Genomic DNA, 20,719 nt, shown 5'->3' on the forward strand with positions numbered 1-20,719 from the left:
TGCCACAGGAAGCAGTGGTAGGAAGCCCCATCTTCAGAGACAATTTAAAAGCTAGCCGGGACTGAGCACTGAAGAATGTGCTATAGGGAACAGCCCTGAATTTTCTATGGGAAAGTGTATGGAAATAGATTAGATGTTGTGCAATTTGTGTCTGGTCCCTGTGAGCCCATGTGCTAAAGGTAGCAAATGAAATGCCCTCAGACTAATTAACTCAACTCCAGAGAGAATTCACAATAGGAAACAAATACCAGTCTAGCCAAAGGATAGATTTTCTGTTTGCAAAATGAATTGAGCATCTAATTAACATCTTACCTTCCCGACCTTTCCTCAGACTCCAGTGGATGGGATAGCAATCCTACATCAGTTCCCATTTTCCTCCGGGCTGCAGAGGATGTCTGTCATTACCCAGCAGATTGGGAAGGACCCGTATGATCTGTATATGAAAGGAGCACCAGAAATGGTGACCAGCTTTTGCAGACCAGAAACTGGTATGGAAACGTATATATGTGTGTAAATATATATATATATCTTTATTTTTGCTCAGTCCAAAAGGGAATTGCCCTTGAGAGTTACTGTGCACCTGTAAATCTCATTGACACAGTTACCATGGCCTTCTTGCACGGTCCAGTCGCTGGTTTGATGTACAGTAAGATGCTATGATGATTTACTCTATCTGAGTTTCATTGACGTACATAGTGGAGGATTGAGCCCATAACTGGATGTTAGCATGTCCAAATACCTGATTTAGATATGCAGTCATGGTAATTGCACGGGCAGTGGCATGCATATCTTTGATTAACAAAAGAGGTAAGAGCACAAGTACGGTTTCCAGATGTACATTCAGTACTGTAAGACTGACCTGTCTCACAGAAGCTTTCAATCTGAGTGGTGGAAGAGGAGCTACGTGAATGTAAATTATTGTTAACAATAACTGCTGTAGAAAACTGCCAGCTTTCTTTTTTCATTTTTGAGATTTGAACCAGGGCTTCCATTCTCATTCTGCTAGCAAACATAAGCTCTTTTTTTATTGTGAAAACACCACTAACAACTTGAAACTCAGATCAGATTCACTGAAACATTTTCCAAGTTTCATGAAGATTCTGAGCAAACATGGGATGGAACCAATGTATGGCTTTGTGCTTTTGAATGGCGCTGAACGGAAACCAGGTGAAAATGGATTTGCTGAGACACTCTGGGAGATTCTGGGGAATGATGGGAGGGTGCAGCTTGGCCATCACAAGCCTAATTACATAAATCTCTGAAATGAGTTTCACTCAGTTCTATCAGTCCAAACAAGAAAAGCATCTTAAACTGATTCCTGTTCTGGTTTTTCAAGTTTCTGAACTTCTCCTCTTATCCAGCCATTTTAGTTTAGGTGTTGATTCACAGTATAAAAAATAATTAGGCACTATACAATGCAGCTGCACTATGAAACACTGCTTTTTTCCCCAGGTTAAATAAGTAGACCATCCTAAAGTTACATTTGCCTTTAAAATCTCTGTATGGAATTATCAGATCCAACTGTAGATTGCAGGCTTGAGCCTTAGCTACTTCCAACTCACACTGTGCACAACTGAGGGAGGGACAAGAGGCAAAAGTAGCTTTAATTCACTTTTGTGCCTCTCTTGGTCCTGGGCCTTCCCCCCCACCAGTGTAAATTATAGCAGTAACAGAAGCCTCTCATGTCTCTGTCCTGGCCTGGGCCCAGCCCAGCCCATTCACAAAGCCAGCTGCTTGCCATCAAAGAAAGCTCCCACTGAGGCATAGAAATATTAGGTGATTCACCCAAAAAGTTACACAGCATTTAAGTGGAAGAACTCAGACTAGAAAGGGGCAGAGCAGGGTCAAACCTGAGGTTGAGAGTAGTGGAGAAGTTCATAGCCAAGTTCCAGGCTGGGGTCAATACCAAGGACCAGAGTCCAAGTCAGGGTCCAGATAAGGAGACGAGATCCACATCAAGGTGAGGTCAAAGCCAGGCATTCAAGGGCAGACATGGTCATGGTGGCATAGAAGATCCACACTGTTGCCTGAACACTTCCCAGAATGTCCTGTGGGTTTACATAGGGTTGGGTGCCAACCAGGAGCCATGAGGCTGCTGCTTGTCAGACTCTTTGAGGTGGGACTTTTTGTGGGCTGTGGCCAGAGCAGTTGTGAATAGTGGAGCGCAAGCTAATTACAGCTGCCACTGGAAGTGTTGCATGCCTGGCAGCTCTGCATGCCCAGGTTCAAGACCTGCTAGGCCTTATGTTATCCCCTTTCTATGGGCACCCTCTGCTGGCCTGGGTTTGCCAGGATGGGCTATGTGATGCTGTGGCCTCCCCACACTGGCCCTGACAAGACTGAATTAAGCCAGACAGGCCCAGGAAACAAGGGAGATATTTTATGAAGAGGCTGCTAATTGGAAGCAAGATCATAGGTGGGTTTTACTGTGGCATACCAGAATACAATCCTTACCCGGGGGGAGTGGGTGGGCTGTGACACTCCTGCAGCCATAGGTGCCTTACAATGCCTTGTTGAAGTAGCTCTCCCCTGGGCTGCTCACAAACAATATGCATGCTACACCCTGAGTGACTACATTCAGGCTCTCACCAGCCTGGGTTATACTGCAGGGTGATCCCAACATGCCCCCAGTCCCAGATTTTCCCTAGAAATGTATGTTCTGTACTGTCCAGTCCTCTCCTGGACAATACAAGTTATATTAAGTCCATTATTTCTTTAAAAAATAATATGCACACAACTTGTCACCCCAGAGATTAAGCCATAGAAGACAAGAACCAAAGACTGGATGTTCTTTAAGTCACTAAAACCATAAGACTTGCCCACATGTTCTTTTCTCCTCTAAACAGTCCCAGCTGATTTTGTAAAGGAGCTTAAGGTTTACACGAACCAAGGTTTCAGAGTGATTGCACTGGCACATAAAGCACTAAACATGGGAAAGGATGTGGAACTGGACAACTTAGAGAGGTAAGCTTTGCTAATGTCCTGTTATCACTACTGCATACCTCTCCACACCAACTCTGCACGACCTGCCAGTGGAGAGGGATCCGGGAATAGCTAAGCCATTTAGCATGATCCCTACACTGCTAATTGCCAAGTAAGCTAATGGGTTAAACTCAGCCCCCATGACCTTCATCTTTGCAGTAGCTCTGTGTTGGCGTGCTGCCAGCCCAGCATGACAAGCAGCTGGGGATGGGAGCAGAAAGGAGGCATGTCTCCTCCCCATGTACGCTGTCTTCCAGGGGGTACAGCAGATTTCTGATCCTGAAGATATGTGGCGTCTGTGTGTGTGTCCTGGCTACGCTTCCTGCTTAGTCCACATGACCATGTTGTGGAGGCATGGCAGTCTGTGGAAAGCTGTAGAAATGTAAATGAATCAGCTTTGCTTCGAATTCAGTATGAGTTACGTTTCACTGGAAAGAAAGGTGCATTTCCATCCCCGTGTGGATTCTATATAAAACAAATGCTGCACTGAGACTCTCCTCCCGACCCAAACACTATCAAAACAATCTCACTGGGTGTTTTTATCTTCATTCTCAGGAAGGAGGTGGAGTCTGACCTCACGTTCCTTGGCCTTCTGATAATGGAAAATCGGCTGAAGGCAGAGACCAAGCCTGTCCTGGAAGAACTCAGCGCTGCCCGCATCAGGAGCGTTATGGTCACAGGTATCGTCTCTGGGCCTGATCCTTGTAGCCCTCCAGGTACAGAACTCCCACATTGGACAGCAGGAGTTCCATGAGCCGATGGCTAGCAGGATCTGGTCCACAGACTTGCTGCCCCTGTTACATTAGCTCTAGATTAGTGCAACGCCACTGAATTAAACAGTTACAGCAGCATACCCGTGGTGTAACAGTGGAGAATCAGCCCTCTGGTCTCTAGAAAAAACTGAGGAGAGAAAAGTGGGGGTGGGCAGAGTGTGTAGCACAGTAAAGTTACAGTAGACGGAAGAGCAGATTTGTTGCCACAGTCTGCCTCACTTGTTTGTTTTCCAGGTGACAACCTTCAGACAGCTGTTACTGTGGCCAAAAGTTCTGAAATGATTTCCAAGACCAGCAAAGTGATTCTCATTGAAGCAAGTGAACCAGAAGGACCCACCCCAGCATCCATTACCTGGCAACTAGTGGAAGATAGCAAACAAAATGCATCTGGAATCACTGTAAGCACAACTGGGGGTGTTGGTCACTTTTCAAATGCTGATGGGATTTAATGAAGCCTTGAGGCTTTTAACATGTGAAAAGTGGTTTTCTTACTGCTTTGCCCAATAGGCTTGAAGTGGCTGTGACATGAAGGGACTGAGGAAACATGAAGGATTTTTTTTTAAATCTTCCATCAGCTGGGGGAGTGATATTTGATATAGCCATCAGCTCAGAACAACTCATAAAATATAATAGTAAATAATAATAGTACTCTGCAGATATATAAGCATGTCTCATTCACCCAATAGGGCTCTATGGTTAAATACAACTAGAAACATATGTTAAAAGAAAAGGAGTACTTGTGGCACCTTAGAGACTAACCAGTTTATTTGAGCATGAGCTTTCGTGAGCTACAGCTCACTTCATCGGATGCATAGCATATCATGGAAACTGCACTATGCTATGCATCCGATGAAGTGAGCTGTAGCTCATGAAAGCTCATGCTCAAATAAACTGGTTAGTCTCTAAGGTGCCACAAGTACTCCTTTTCTTTTTAAGAATACAGACTAACACGGCTGTTACCCTAGAAACATATGTTGTGTCTGGAAAAAACTTCAGTGTAATTTCTATAGCATAACTGACAATCACGTTGGTTAACGTAGTAATTAACAAGTGTTAGATCACAACTAAGTAGTCACATGGAGACAGAGCCACAAAGTTTTACAAAGGGGTGGTAAGTGAGGTAAATATTTTCCCCATTTTACTGATGGAAAACTGAGGCACAAGGTGGTTAAATGTCTTTTCCAAGGTCTATGACAAGGTGGACAGTGGAACCCAGGTTTCTAGATTCCATTTCTCTAGCCACTAAGACCGCAATACAGTCGTGGTTTGAGCAATTACATTTGTCCCCTTCATTAATCACACGTTAAGACACTATGATCCCAGTCTAAGAGTAACTCTTGTCTGATTTCTAGGACACATGTGTTAATATTGAGGAAAGGACAATTCCTGAAAGGGAAAGCAACAATTACCATTTTGCCTTGAATGGAAAATCCTATCAGGTTATAGTGAAGCATTTCAAGAGTTTGCTGCCAAAAGTAAGTTTGCGAGGAAACAAAGAGCTGTTTCTTACAAAAACTTTGAATTTCAAAGGTGCTATACTGATAAACAGGTGTGAGAGTCACTCAGCTCATTCTCAACAAAGAGACCATGACCATGCAATGGCCCCCGTGTTCCCCAACTTTATCCTGAATGTTCTTCTCTTAGCTGGTCTCAGTGTTCATTCTGCTGAGGATTCAAATAAGAGTGACAATTGTGGGGTGAGCTATATAATGGAATTACCACTTTCCTTTAGAATTTAATTAAGAACATCAACTCATTTCTTGTCGGCCACCAACACAGCCATTGACTAGTGGCCACTATCAACCTGGGCTGCATTTGAACTGTGAAAATTTGAACTTAAAAGCAAAAATCGTCACCTCCTGCTGCCCACCCCATGATACATGCAGTGACCACAGAGGTGCTCTTTTAAAATCTCTGAGCCAGATTTTCAGCTGTTGGAATTCATTGTAGTGCCATTGACTTTAACGAAGCGACACACCAATTTACACCAGCTAAGAATTTGTCACTGTCTGTTGTGCAGTTCGAAAATCCTACTATAACATCATGGTTTCACATGAGCAGTATATAAAGATGGCCCATTTAGGGCATTTTGAACGTTCATCTGTCTCACAAGGAGATAAGAGGAAGCACAAAATTCATTTAATTGTAACAGTCTAATTAGGGAAACACACAGGCATGAATCAGCATTTCTAGAGCTGTGGTAGTAACTAATAAAACTGGTCACTAGCGCTACTGGTGAATGATAACAGGATCACATAGACTGGCGATCCTACTTGATCCTGAAGAGTTGAGCTAAATTTAAAGGGATACTGTTCATGGAGCAGGAAAATGATCACACAGAGATGGGATCACATTGCAAACTCCTACAGGCTGATCCAAAGTCTATTAAAGTCATTGGAAAGACTCCCATTGACCTCAGTGGACTTGGTGTCATGCCTTTATTTTGGAACTGGATTTTTAACACTTCGAAGTTTGTGGGTCTTGTGACCCTGGGTTTCGGTACAGCTTTTTATGAGAAGAATCAGGTTCAGATTCCAAAAACTCCAACATGTGGGGGGAGGTTCAAAGTGGGGGGTTTGGTCCAATGCCGTCTGTAGATCAAAGAAGAAAAGTGAACGGTTTTATAAAAAGCAATAAGATGCTATTGCAGCTGATTCAGTAATGAAGCAGGGCTGAATTCTCCCTTATGCTGCTAAATATCATACAAGGGACACTGGATTCCTAACAGCGCTAAAAATATTTGTTTGTTTTTTTTCAATCTAGTACCTCAACGTTCTTCTCTCTACAGATACTAGTGAATGGGACTGTTTTTGCTAGAATGTCTCCTGGGCAGAAATCCAGCCTCGTTGAAGAATTTCAAAAACTGAAGTAGGCTCAGTAGAATGTTTTGTAACCATAATTACAACAGATACTGCCACACGGAGAAGTAAAGCACAGCGTATCTTTACGTTTGATTACAGAACTCAGCTTTCTCCCCCTCCCTTTCTCCAGGCTTAAAACCTCTATGTACCCTCTGAGCTCGCAGTGTATGGTCCCCTTCCACCCAAATTCACACCTAATCTATCTATACACAACTGTAGTGACTTTAGCCTTAGACCAATGTTAGCCATTACACTCTACATTATAATATATAAAAGGCACCATTAAGCACGAGTGGCAGGATGAAATAAAAGTCCATGGGTCAGATTCTAATTTCAGTTACCACAGCGTAGCTCCAACTGAGCTGAGTGGAGTTACCCCAGGCTGCGAAAAGCAGATCAGAATCTGGCACATGATACTGGACTGAAACTGGCTCATTCAGGCATTAATGTTGAAATTAATGTTTCCCATGGCCAGATGTCACACTGTTTGTAAACACTGTCTGCAATGCAGAAGCAAGAGAAATACTTTTTGTAACTTTTTTAAAGTAAAATGATTGCTTCTGATGCAATGACCACTCTGGAGATTGAAAACTCTGCTCATACACTGTTAAGGTAGTGCAGAGCAGGGACAAAGACAGCGTAGGTTTCCCCATGCTGAACACTGCAGTCTCCTTTGTTACTCAGTAATGGGTCACACGACTGAACTCTCAAAACCACTTTCTAGCATGTTGTATAGATATTAGTGCAGAGGTTCCCAAACCTGTCTGTGAAGAATTGGCTGGTTACATGGTGATGGGTCTGCCTCTTTCCAGCCGCACTCAATGATAAAACTATGGTATAGTGTAATTGGATTTTCAGAAAGCCTTTGACAAAGTCCCTCAGCAAAGGCTCTTAAGCAAACTAAGCAGTCATGGGATAAGAGGGAAGGTCCTCTCATGGAGCAGTAACCAGCTAAAACATAGGAACCAAAGGGTCGGAACAAATGGTCAGTTTGGAGATAGGCAAATAGCGGGGTCCCCCAAGGAGCTGTACTGAGATCTGTGCTGTTTGACATATGCATAAACGATCTGGGAAAGTTAAAATGTAGGCAAGTTAAAAACAAAACACAAAATTGGAGTAAGTACCATATGAAAACAGCCACCTCTAACCCGACCAACACACTCTCCTGCAGTAGGGCAGTAGGTGAAGTGTAGTCAGTCACCTCTTCGTTCTGATGTGACATATTTGAAGATCCTAAATGAGTGTATGAAAGAGTATGTTAAATGATAAAACAAAGTTCACCTATTAATTTTTTTCTTTGTTCCTCTCAGTTACTATGTGGGTATGTGTGGAGATGGAGCCAATGATTGCGGGGTATGTAGAAACAAAAATCCCTCATTCTCCTGAAATGGTGTCCTTCCTTTTGTCTTTCTGCCAAGTGCCATGAAAAGAGTAGCTTAATCTACTGCCATGAAACATTCTAACTGCACTGTCCAAATGAGGTTGTCAGAACATACAATATATCCTTCAATGTGTCCCTTTTAGAAACATTCTTTTATGGAATTCTTCATGTAAATGTAAATCCAACTAGAGTTATTCATTGTCAAAAACATTGGATAGGAATGTTCCTTTCTTATATTTTTACAGTGTAATCTTCTGGGATGCATGGTGGAATAGCCTAGTCATTAACTATAAATAGGGCCCTATCAAATTCATGGTCCATTTTGGTCAATTTCACGATCATAGAATTTTAAAAATTGTAAATTTCATGGTTTCAGATAAATATGAAATGTCACAGTATTGTAACGGTGGGAATCCCGACCCAAAACGGGGTCCTGGGGGGGATCGCAAGGCTCTTGTAGGGGGATCACAGTGTTGCCATCCTTACTTCTGTGCTGCTGTCTTCAGAGCTTGGCAGCCGGAGGACGGCTGCTGGCCAGGCACCCAGCTCTGAAGGCCGCACCCCGCCAGCAGCAGCGCAGAGATAAGGGTGGCAATACCGTACCCTGCCACCCGCATTTCTGCGCTGCTGCCGGCAGCCGCACTGCCTTCAGAGCTGGACTTCCAGCGGATAGCTTCAGGGCTTCCTGCAGCTGGGGGAGGTTCCTGGAATGGCATCGGGAGCAGCCCCTGCGGAGGAAAGGGAAGTCCTGGCCCTCTGCAGCCCGTCCGGGACTAGCAGCTATAGCCCAGCACGCAGTAGGAGCCCCTGGCTGGGGCGCCCCCAGCCCTGACCCTCCCCAGCTCCAGGCCCAGCGCTTGGGAGTTAAAGGGGCAGTGGGCTGGCTGTGTGTGTATGGGGTGCGTGTGACCACAGCGCCACCCTGACCATGGGGCCCTGGGTGGTCACCCGCTCACCCACCTGTAAGGCCAGCCCTGCCCCAGTCCAAAGTGACGACCCCCCACAAACTAGGCCACCCTCACTTCTGCGCTGCTGCTGGCGGGGTGCTGCCTTCAGAGCTGGGCTCCCGGCCAGCAGCGGCTATTCTCCAGTCACCCAACTCTGTGAAATCTGATCTCCCTTGCATTAGCCAGATTTCACAGGGGAGACCAGATTTCACAGTCCAGGGCGTGTGTTTCACAGCCGTGAATTTGGTAGGGCTCTAACTATAAAATATGTTAACTGGCTTTACACAGCTTGGCTCACAAATCACTCACGTATTCTAAGGGTACTGAACAGGAAGTTTGAAGGTATGAATAAATTCAAGGGAGTTCACAGACAGTAATAAAAAATGAGTAGGGGACGGGAGGGGTTGATCTAAGAGAAAAGATCAGATATAACACTGTGGCCAAGAGGCTACTTAAGCCAGGTCTACACTACAGATCTGTGTCACTATAACTATGTCGCTCAGAGGTGTGAAAAATCCACACCCCTGAGTGACGTAGTTATATTGACCTAACCCCCCGAACAGACCGGGCTACGTCAACGGGAGAGCTACCGCCTCTCAGGGAGGTGGAGTAACTATGCCAACGGAAGCAGCTCTCCTGTTGGCATAGAATCATAGAACTGGAAGGGGCCTCGAGAGGTCGTCTAGTCCAGTCCCCTGCACTCAAGGCAGGACTAAGTATTATCGAGACCATCCCTGACAGGTGTAGCGTAGCATAGTAGCGGCTTCGCCCGTGCAGCTGCGCCACTCCAGCACTGTATGTGAAGACACGCCCTAAGAAGGGAGGTAACAGCCTACAGATTTTGGAAGGGTGTAAACAAAGCAGGCAAGGAATTAGGGTTCAAACGGATACAAACAGGAATCATGGGATGAAAAGAAGGAAGGGAAGGAAAAACCTCCTGACAATGAGGTTACATTAGACTTTGGAATAGAGGCAGATCAGTTTGAAACAAGACTGGACAAAACACCAGAAAACATACAGGACATACTGTGAGGAGCAAGTTCACATGGGCAGGGTGATGGACTCTGTAGTAATGCCTTGTCCTGCTCATACACTGGTGTATTTCAGGCTTTGAAAATGGCCCACGCAGGGATATCACTGTCAGAGCAGGAGGCGTCGGTGGCTTCGCCTTTCACCTCGCAAATCCCCAACGTAGAGTGTGTGCCCGAGCTGATCAGGTAAAGCAATCTCACCGTGGGCTTTCTGCTCTAGTACGTTATTTACACACTGCTATTTCAAAGCACTGCGTCAGGACTGTTCCCTATGCAACTTCTGTTTCCTGTAGTCACACAACAGTCACCACCTACCCTGAAACCTTTCGTGCAAAATCAGGAGTACACTCACATATAAATATCCAAAATGGGTCCTGAAAAAACACAGTAAATTTCCTCGTAACACCGTGAACTAAAATTCAAACAAACTGAGCTGCCTTGCTTAGGCAAAGCCCCTATAGCGCTTAAAATTCTTGTTCTATAGTCACCATAGAATTTTTTTCCTAACAGGGAAGGCCGTGCTGCTTTGGTTGCTTCTTTTGCTGTGTTTAAGTACCTGACCCTGTACGGCCTGACTCAGTGTATCGGCACTGCTTTGCTTTACTGGGTATGTGTCTAAAACCAATCTCTCATCAATGAGCTGTGTCTTTCTCCAGATTGTAATCCTTATTAACAGCCCATAGCTAGGAAGAAAAATTCTGCATTGCTCCAAAGTATTGTCAAGGTGTTACGAGCTGGGTAACAAATAGTGGAACTCAGTCACATTTACTGTTACGGGCAACAGAATGAGTCCTGTGAAAATGGGCCGGTTCCCCCAGAAGAAAGGGAAAACATCAGAGTAGTTAGGAGTACTCACCAGCTGGAAGAGAAGGAGACACAGCAAGCAGGACTGGTAACAAAATGGCTCCTTTAGGGGTACAGCTGCCTCACTTTCCAAATTTAAAGGGCCAGTCCCCACAAAGGAATGCTGGGGAAAGCTCTTATGTGAGAGAAGATAAGGAAGACGCTGTAGGAGGAAGGGGTTTCTTCTGTGTGTCATTGCTTGAGCACAAGACTATTATTATTATTATGTAGGAGAAATACTGAAATCCTTGTGCAAGTTCTACTCCTGCTGAATTATGCATGTGCTTCCTTTTGCACAGGTACCATAGTGTCAAGGAGCTCAGTGGGGCCCCTCACGTATGTAAAGTGAAGCACATGAATGTTTGCAGAGCTGGTGCCTTAGTAAACACAGTAACATCAGACGCTGGTAATGTCACAGATAGAGCAGACAAGCACAGCCGGCAAAGATCCTTCATGTGCAAGCACAGACACTGCAGGAGATTGCTATTGTAGTATTTAAATCCGCGCATAGCTAGTGTATTGCTATTTAAAAAAATCAGCTCTGCAGGACTTATTGATTAAATAAAATAACTCATCTGTTTTCATATCAGAATAGCTGAAACCAGTTACTAAGTCTTAACCCTATATGCACGGCCACCAACTTTGGTTTAACAGCTTCGTCTGTGTTCCCCTCACATTGGACAATGGCAGGCCTGGCAGCGCGGCCACTCCCACTGAAGTTACCGCCAACTGTATGTGCTTTGGGCAGGGCTGAAACTGGCCCCGTCATTTGTGTCAGTTAATGGAACCCTGCACAGGGTCAGCTCCTTAGCTGGTGTACAGTGGCACTGACTTCAGTGGGGCTGTGCTGTGCAGCTGGTCCATCAGACTTACCGGGCTGTGCCTTTTGACTTGAGAGTACTGGGAGTGGCATTATGTAGCTCTGAAGTCATATTAAATATTATGCTTTCCTAGAGACAGGACAAAGATAAACTGGTCTGGGCTGATACTCAACTGGTGGGTACCATGGAAATGTGTATCATAATGGAATAACCTTAACAAACCTGCTATCATGGGAACCTTGGATGAGCTTTTTTTCTTTCTTTCTTTCAGCAACTACAGATCTTTGGGAACTACCAGTACCTTGTGCAAGATATTGTCATCACCCTTCTGGTTTGCTTAACAAGTAAGCAGCTCAGCAAAGGGTGTGCTTAAGTCTTTGTGTGTGTAAACCATCGACTTCGCTTTCTTTTAGAAATCTAAAAAGCGAGCCACATTCTGCTGATACTTACACCATAACCACTGACTTCAGTGGGGCTACCTGGGTGGAACTGAGAGCCGGGTTTTGCCCAGAACCTTTTGGCCCAGAACCCACAACCACAGTTCTCCTGTTCAGAGTATTCAGCATTCAGACACCTACGGCAGCTGGAAGAGGAAGGGTGGGCTGATGATTAAGACACTAGGCTGGAACTCTGATGAGCTGGGGTCAAGTCCTAGCTCTGCCATAGCCTCCCTGTGTGACCTTGAGTAAATCACTCTGTACCTCAGTGCCCTATCTGTTAGTGGAGACAATAATGCGCCATTTCGCCCACTGTTTGCATACCTTGCCTATTAGATCATAAGCTCTTTGTGCAGGGGCTGGCTCTTATTGTGTATCCATCACGTAGCACTGCAGGGCCTGGTCTTGGCTGAGGCCACTGGGCGCTATGGGAAAACAAGTAATTGATAATCATACAGGCAGAGGCTGTCAGACCAGGCCCGTGGAAACACAATGCAGGACCTATAGAGACCCTTTGAGAGGGCAACAACCCGTAGCACTGAGGTGTGATGTTTTCTGTGGCAATGTTCAGACTCCGGTGCTGATTTTGAATGACAATGGGCCAAGGGCCAATAGGACTAAACCCACTGGCTCCCAGCAGGTACTTAAGCAGCAGCGTCAGAGGGCCAGGACATGGGAGTGAGCAGGTGGTGGTGGAGTAACATGCATTGCTTTGCTGTTCAGCGTGGTGCAGTTTATCTGTTGAAGGGCTGGAGGGCAGGATGTAGCCACAGAAGCAGTCATGGCAGGGCGAATAAGGCCACAGCTTTCCCATTTATACTGGACAAACCTTGCAGTCTTCACACGTGGGCAAGTCAGTGTGCTGTACATGCAGAAGGGCTTTCGCCTCAGGCTGGGACTGGTCATGCGCCCCGCCCAGCAGTGGAGTAGCCAGGGCTGCATTGTCTCTGAGAGGAAATGTGTGTTCTCTTTTTCAGTGAGTTTGACCCAGGCCTACCCAAAGCTGGCCCCTTACAGACCTCCAGGGCAGCTCATCTCTCCTCCTTTGCTGCTCTCAGTCATTCTCCATACGGGCATTACTGCAGTCATGCTGGTCTGTGGCTTCCTTTTCGTGAAGCAGCAGCCTTGGTACTCAGAGATGGCCAACCACAGGTAACTCCTCTGCTTCCCATTTCTAATCCCAGTCTCGCAAAATCCTGCTGCCAGCCGAGACAGCATGCTGGAATACGAGACAGTACTGCACCATTTGGGGGCAGTGGGCACTCACCAGGACTTCTCCATCCTTCACCTAGTCACACTCCACATCCCATGCACACTGTAGAGTCGGCTGTGGAGTGGCTGCCTGCGGCCTGGCATGGGGAACAGATCCAGAAGCCACTTTCTTCCTCTCATCTATTCATCTCCTTTCTTCTATGAACTTGTTCCTTTCTGCAGCATGCAGCAGAATGGAGCGTCTAGCCCAAAGTGAGAATATTGCTATTAGCCTTATGCATGTAGTCAACAGTGAATAGCCAGGACCGTGAAGCAAGCTGGTGCTAATGCAAGCAAAAAGATAAACGGACCCAAACCTCAGTTTCATGTTGTCAACAAACAAATCCACTTCTTGCTCTCTGCTTCCCTCCATGCTGCCCTCTCCTGGTATCCTGTTGTGAGATGGCTTCTCCTGGGAGCATAAGACGACCTTGGGTTTGATTCTCCCTTCTCTTTCATTAGTGTAATTTGATTAACTTTAGGGGGGAGACTGTTGTAACGGAGTGGGGAATCAGGCTCCTTCTCTGTGTGTTATTTAGTTTAAAATCTCTCTCCAAATCCAGGAGCCCTTTATATCCTGTCATCATGGAGAAATGCACATTCAGGGCTGAAAATATGGCAAGGGTTTGCAGTGGGAACTTTCCCGGATTAACAGGGCTATGACTGGGCCCCTTTATTGCTGATGATGTTCTGTACTTTAATGGTTGAACACTTGCCAATGAATGTGGAGGCTGCTAGGATGCCAGTTACCATCGCTGCCCCCAGAGCACAGGCGTTAACCAGGTGGAGCAGAGAGGTTAGGCCTTTTTGAAACAGAATTAAACATAGCTTTTATTCTGGTGTGTGACACCTGGACATTACAGTGATGGGCGCAGTAGAAACACAGAGTGGATAAGTTATGATAGAGAAAGCTGCTTTATTCTAGCCAGCCACAGCTTAGCAAGTGCCTCATAAATACTGAGGAGTCCTTGTGGCACCTTAGAGCCTAACAAATTTATTTTTATAACAAACAAGGACTCCTTGTTGTTTTTGCTGATACAGACTAACATGGCTACCTCTCTGAAACCTGTCCTCATAAATACTGGTGATTCTTTTGCAGAGAGTGCCCTCCAGCAAACCACTCCCTGTCTTCTGTCAGCACCATTCTAAATAGGAATGGAACTGCAAATGCCAGAGATGTCCCCAGCAGCGTTCTAAGCTATGAAGACACCACTCTATGGCCACTAACTACAATCAACTGCATAATTCTAGCATTTGTCTTTTCCAAGGGAAAGCCATTCAGGAAACCCATCTATACTAACTGTAAGTATAACTGCATTAATACGTGCTTTCCAGATATTTACTCAACACGGACAAATAGTTTGCTAAGAGTAATGCTTTGATTTACCTCCACCTTTTGTGATTTAACTGGACTTGAACCCATGACCAGCATAGCAAGCTGTTATTGATGGAAGACAGCTCCCATTTCACCAGCTGGAGGCCAGACTCAGCCAAAGCCCCAAGTGTAGGCTTTTTCACCAAGGTTAATTTTTATACCAGCATGACCCGAGAGAGGCGAACTGGCCCTATTTGGGAAGTGGGCGTTTAGAGAGCAACACAGCAATTAATGCCAGAACTGTTTGTTAAAATTTGAAGACAGATAACAAAAAGGGGGAGATTTATTTGCTGAAATTCCATAAGCAAGATCTCCTTGCGATCTTTGAGGTACCCAGCTCTGTCCGGCATACGTTCTGTGGGACAGGAGCAGAAAAGTCTGTGATAAAGGCACAAAATTGGATCACTTTCATTTGAGTTCTGCTGAGTGATTGAACGACCCCTGATTAACAGATAGCTCCTTTCTGCCTGCAGCTGTGTGCTTAGAGAAGCAAGAGGAAAGCTTTGCTCAGCCACAGGAGGGTTAATTCCAGTGTGTACTTTAGACTGGAGTAGGCCCCAAGGTGTTCTGTAGAGCAGCAGTCGGTGGGTAGCTGCCAGATTTCAAGCTCCCAAGCCGAGTCTGGTGAAGAGTCTTCTTCTATGCTGACAAACAGGCACAAATGCTCTTAATGGGAGCTGCCTTTTGGCAAATGTTACAGTGCTCCTGCAAGGCGCTGCTGACATCCAGCTTCCTCACCTCTCCTACATGCTTCACCCTGCTCTGGAGGGTGTCACAGAGCAGTTTGCTCGCCATGGCCCATTCATCCTCGGCTGCTTTACCAAGGCAATGACCAAGGCTGCCTCTTGGTGTCAGCTGTGGCAGCATTTTTTGTGATGTGGATACCTGGCCACTTGGAATTGCTCTGCAACCAGCAGCGCCTTGCACTTGAGTAGGCAGAATGGCAACAGCTTTCATGCATAGAGGGTATGGGCAAGATACATATCAGCAACCTGGAAGCGTAAGGCTCTGTGTCTGATTAGCAAGTCCCTGAGCCATCCGGCCCTTACTTCAGGGAATACTTTCACCCAGGTAACACAACACCACTGAGGATCATGTGCTCCCATAGTCCATGTGTGGAGTTCACCCTCTCCTCACTGGTTGTGCATATGGATCAGAGCATACATCGGGAATAAAACCACCTGTCATTTGAGACCATGTTATCCTGGTGAGAAGCTTGTGTCTCCACAGGGTGGCTTTTAGTTTACACTGGTTGAATTAGTTAAAGCCTGCATTTGGCAAATCGCCCAGGCAGTAACACCAATGTGCACTTTTAGTGACAGAATGGGTGTGGAGTCTCATTCTTGTTTCAGTTCTGCAGCTCCCTTTGTTTGCTGGTAGAATTGGGAAGTTTTGCTAAACAAGGAGATGTGCTGCATAGCAATTCTGCAACACATCACAGGAGCTGCCAGCCCTTTATAAATAATAACCCAGTCCAGTAGCAGGGGTTTTTCTGGTTACCAAAACACTTCACAGTGCCACAACGCTCTTGTTCCCCCAGACATATTTTCAGTCCTGCTGCTCATCCAGCTTGGAATTTGCCTTTTCCTCCTCTTTGCTGACATCAGTGCTGTATACAAGGGCATGCTGGTAAGTGGAACTGAAGGTGCGTGTCCTTTTCACCCTCTCTGCATTTTGATCAATTATAGAATCATAGAAATGTAGGGCTGGACGGGACCCCTTCTCTGATGCAGGACCATGTAAATCTAGACCAGGCCTGACAGGTGTTTGCCCAACCTGTTGTTAATAGCCTCCAGTGAAGGGGATTCACAACCTCCCTTGGAAGCCTAGTCCAGAGTTTCGCTTCCCTTAGTGTTCGAAAGCGTTTGCTAATATTGAGCCTAAATCTCCCCTGCTGCAGATTAAGCCAATTGTTTCTTCTCCCACCTTCAGTGGACATGGAGAACAATTGATCACCGTCCTTTATAACAGCCCCTAAGATATCTGAAGACTCATCAGGTCCCCCTCCCAGTCTGCTTTTCTCAAGACTAACCATGCCCCATTTTTTAATCTTTCCTCATAGGTCCGGTTTTCTAAAACTTTTTATCATTTTTCTTGCTCTCTTCTGGACTCTCTCCAATTTATCCACATCTTACCTAAAGTGCCGTGTCCAGAACTGGACACAATACTCCAGCTGAGGCCTCGCCAGTGACTAGTGGAGCGGGACAATTGCCTCCCGTGTATTACATATGATACTCCTATTAACACCCCCCGAATATTAGCCTTTTTGCAACTGCATTACCTGGTCGGCTCATATTCCGTTTGTGACCCCCCAGAACATCCAGAACCTTTTCAGCAGTACTGTCCCTTAGCCCGTTACTCCCCGTGCTGTAGTTTTGTATTTTATTTTTCCTTCCTGAGCACAGTACTTTGCACTTGACTTTATTGAATTTCATCTTGTTGAATTCAGACCAATTCTCCAATTTGTGAAGGTCATCTTGAATTCTAATCCTGTCCTCCAAAGTACTTGCGACCCCTCCTTCTACAAATTTTATAAGCACTCTCTCACTCCACTGTTCAAGTCATTAATGAAAATATTGAATAGTTCCAGACCCAGAATTGACCCTGGCAGGACTCCACTACATACACCCTCCCAGTGTGACAGCAAACCAGTGATAACTACTCTTGGAGCAGAATCCTTCAGCCAGCTGTGCATCCACCTTTGCACAAGCAATGCAGAATGTGATCCATGAATCTGATGGTATTACAGATTTATTGACAGATTTGGCCATGCTCCTGCTCTAACAGAAAAACTCCACATTGTTAAATGGACATTTTGTCCATGGAGTGACTGCAGGGCAGGGCTCCGATTGGGGTACTCACAACCAGGTAGCAAAATGACAGAAACCACCAGGCCTGTATTCTACATGGGATATTCCTGGGCAGGGAGTCCTAACTACTCCCCTGCCAGCACCCATCCTTCAGGTGTGATGCAACCATTGGCTAACTTTCCTCCGTGTCGATATAGCAGAAACTTCTGTGGAAAGGTATCCGTGTTTAATGCACTCATCCTTAGAATACAGGTGCATGGTGCAGAGAGCTGCTTTCTGCCTTCTCCCCAAACAAGGACAGCCTGAACATTGGGGAGGAACTTCCCCCAATCTCATTGGAAAGGCATGCCATAGCGGGAGGGAGTACTGCGTATGCCACTGGTCCTGACAACTCCTTTCCAAGCACAGACAAGGAGGAGAACGGAGCCTTCTTTACACAGTTAGTGGGCACTTCATCCTTCCTTTCCCCTCCACCCCACCCCACCCCACCCCATGATCTTAAATAGGGTTTCATTAATGTTCAGTGCTGAAGCAATAACTGCCTTGTCTGCCACTAAACCCATTTCAAGCAGCTGCTTTAGATACATTTAGGTCATTTGCACCCTAGGAAAGCAAAAGAACAGGATCCGTGTTTTAACATGACTTAATCCGTTCAGGGATCTCTGAGAAGATAAGATGGCACTAAGATTTCTTTAACTTTAGTGCTGATCCATGTAAAAATAAAACTAGTTGGTCTTACAGACTGTTAGAAATCCATGAGAATCTTAAAACCATATTCAAAATCAAATGACTTGCATTTCTTTTCCAACAGCTTCTCTGCACTCCAACGATCTGGAGGGTTTACATCTTAATCATGCTGTTTGTCACATTTTGTGTATCGGTCTTTGTGGAGGTGAGTGTTTTAGTTTACCCATTTTCCTCAGGACCATGAAGTCTAGCGGAAGTGCTGAGTTCTCCCTGTTCAAATACGACAGGGGGGATAGCTGGCGTGGTGGAGGTACTGCTGAAGAGGATCCGGGGGGTCCAGTGGAACACAGAATGAACGTGTGCCGACAATGCGATGCAGCTGCAAAAAGGGCTAATATCACTCTGGGGTGTAGAAATAGGAGCACAGGCGCCGACTCCGTGGGTGCTCTGGGGCTGGAGCACCCACGGGGAAAAAATAATGGTGGATGCTGGGCAGCCACCGGCCAATCAGCTGTTCGGCAGCAGGCGGGAGGCGCTGGGGCGAGGGGGCAGAAAGAGGTGGAATGAGAGTGGAGTGCGCTCAGGAGAGGGGGCAGAGCAGGGGCAGGGCTTCAGGGGAGGGAAGAGGCGGAGCGAGGGTGGGGCCTTGGGGAAGGGGTGGAGTGGGGGCGGGGCCTCGGGGGTGGAGCACCCACCCCGAAAGAAGAAAGTCGGCACCTCTGAAGAGGAGCGGTGTATGTATGACACAGAAGGCAATTATCCTGCTCTGCTCAGCACTGGTGAGGCTGCAGCTGGAGTCCTGTGTGCAGTTCTGGGCACCGCACCTTACAAAAGATGTGGACAAACTGGAGTCCAGAGAAGAGCAACTGTCAGGCTCTGAATTCTAGGCGGTCAGGCCTGGCAGCTGGAGCGGCAGTCTAGAACAGCAGTAAGGGCCAAAGCTGGACTGAGAGTCAAGAGAGGCTGAGAGCAGCAGTACCTGGGATGCTGGTACCTGGGGATGCGCCGTGGGTCAGAACTAGGCTCAGAGTCCATAGACAAGCCCAATCAGGATTGTAGTCACAATCTGGAAGCAGACCGAAGGTCAGAGCTGGGTTGGAGTCAGTCCAAGGGCCTGGGTGTCAGGAACTGGTCAGGAACAGGGCTGGAGCAAGGTCAGAATAGGGCACAGACAAGACTGAAGAGGGCTGGAACAAGGCTCGGGCAAGGGTGGGGCAGGAACAGGGGCAGGATCTAGGGCGGGCTATAAGCACAGGGTTCTGTAACACTCCGAGGCAGCAGGAGAGTTCGTAGCCGAGTAATGCTGCTGTTGCACAGACTAACTTGTGGCTCTGGCGGTGAGAGTGAAATACGTGTGCCCGGGGTTATCTGATCCAGGCCCTGCCCCAGGATAGACTGCTGCAGCACACCTGAGAGATGAGACACTGCAGGTTCTGCTGGAGGGGTGAGTCATTGTACTACTGAGCATCTGGGGTGGGGAATGGGTGGGCAGAAGCCTGCCCACATGTAAACGACCCCCCCAGCCAAAGGGGAGGAGCTACTGGACCCAGAGCTCAAATAATTCCAGGGACAACATATGTCCCCCGGGACGGGAGTCAGGGTCACAGAGTCAAAAGCAGGGATCCAGAGGGGGACACTGAGCAGAGACCCCTGAACACCATCCACTGCTCCTCAAAGGCGTCCAGGGAGCCGGTGGACATGCCCAGAGGAACTCTGCCCAGAGACGTGACCTAAGGGAGGATCAGAAATAGGCCCCACAGTCACAGAACACCTCCCTGTCCAGCTTCCTCCTCCTAGTATGGGGGACAGCTGCCTTGCCCAGCAGCAAGAGAAGGTTGATGAGGAGGTCTCGTGACTTCGTGGGGCCATAGATGGGGTTTCAGAAGTGCCGCCAGAACCTGAGGAGGAGATTCTGGAGGAGCTGGAAAAGGGGCTGCAACTTGGCACACTCGAGGTAGATATGCGCCAGGGTCTCCTCTTGCCGCAGAAGTGTCAGGTGTTGGATAGCGGGGTGAACTGCACCAGGTACACACCTGTGCTCCCGGCTCCTTGAATGAGCTAGGTGAGTCATTGTAGCTAAGTGAGCAGCCCGGTCTGGCTGCGGGTTTGCCTCACAGCAACAAAATGATAAAAGGTTTAGAAAACATGGCCTCTGAGGACAAGTTCAAGAAACCGGGCATGTTTGTTCCTGAGAAAAACACCCTGAGAGGGGGACCTGCTGACAGTCTTCAAATATGTGAAGGGCTGTTCTAAAGAGAATGGCGATCAATCGCTCTCCATGTCCACTGAAGTTAGGACAAGCAGTAACAGCTTAGTCTGTAGCCAGGGAGATTTAAGTTAAGTATTATGAAACTCTTTCTAACTCTCAGGGGAGTTCAGCTCTGGGACAGGCTTCCGAGGGAGGTCGTGGAATCCCCGTCATGGGAGGTGCTTAAGAACCGGCTGGACAAACCCCTGTCAGGGATGGTCCAGGTTTACTTGGTCCTGCCACAGTGCAGGGGGCTGGGCTCGATGACCTCT

The 20,719-nt window shown here is 46.8% G+C and overlaps 1 protein-coding gene across 1 annotated transcript in view; it reads left to right on the forward strand.

Annotated features, from left to right (window-relative positions):
* ATP13A5 (ATPase 13A5) overlaps positions 1-20,719 on the forward strand; it is a 52,701-nt gene that overhangs the window by 30,612 nt on the left and 1,370 nt on the right. Inside the window, exons 16-29 of the mRNA XM_007069028.4 lie at positions 332-488; positions 2,847-2,964; positions 3,538-3,662; positions 3,990-4,153; positions 5,108-5,230; positions 6,544-6,623; positions 7,927-7,969; positions 10,052-10,161; positions 10,486-10,582; positions 11,911-11,983; positions 13,054-13,228; positions 14,427-14,629; positions 16,243-16,331; positions 18,324-18,404. Of these exons, the coding sequence (XP_007069090.2) occupies positions 332-488; positions 2,847-2,964; positions 3,538-3,662; positions 3,990-4,153; positions 5,108-5,230; positions 6,544-6,623; positions 7,927-7,969; positions 10,052-10,161; positions 10,486-10,582; positions 11,911-11,983; positions 13,054-13,228; positions 14,427-14,629; positions 16,243-16,331; positions 18,324-18,404 (1,638 nt within the window). The remainder of the gene's footprint in view (positions 1-331; positions 489-2,846; positions 2,965-3,537; positions 3,663-3,989; positions 4,154-5,107; positions 5,231-6,543; positions 6,624-7,926; positions 7,970-10,051; positions 10,162-10,485; positions 10,583-11,910; positions 11,984-13,053; positions 13,229-14,426; positions 14,630-16,242; positions 16,332-18,323; positions 18,405-20,719) is intronic.

Source organism: Chelonia mydas, chromosome 9 (genome assembly GCF_015237465.2).
Source record: "Chelonia mydas isolate rCheMyd1 chromosome 9, rCheMyd1.pri.v2, whole genome shotgun sequence".
Lineage (NCBI taxonomy): Eukaryota > Metazoa > Chordata > Testudines > Cheloniidae > Chelonia > Chelonia mydas.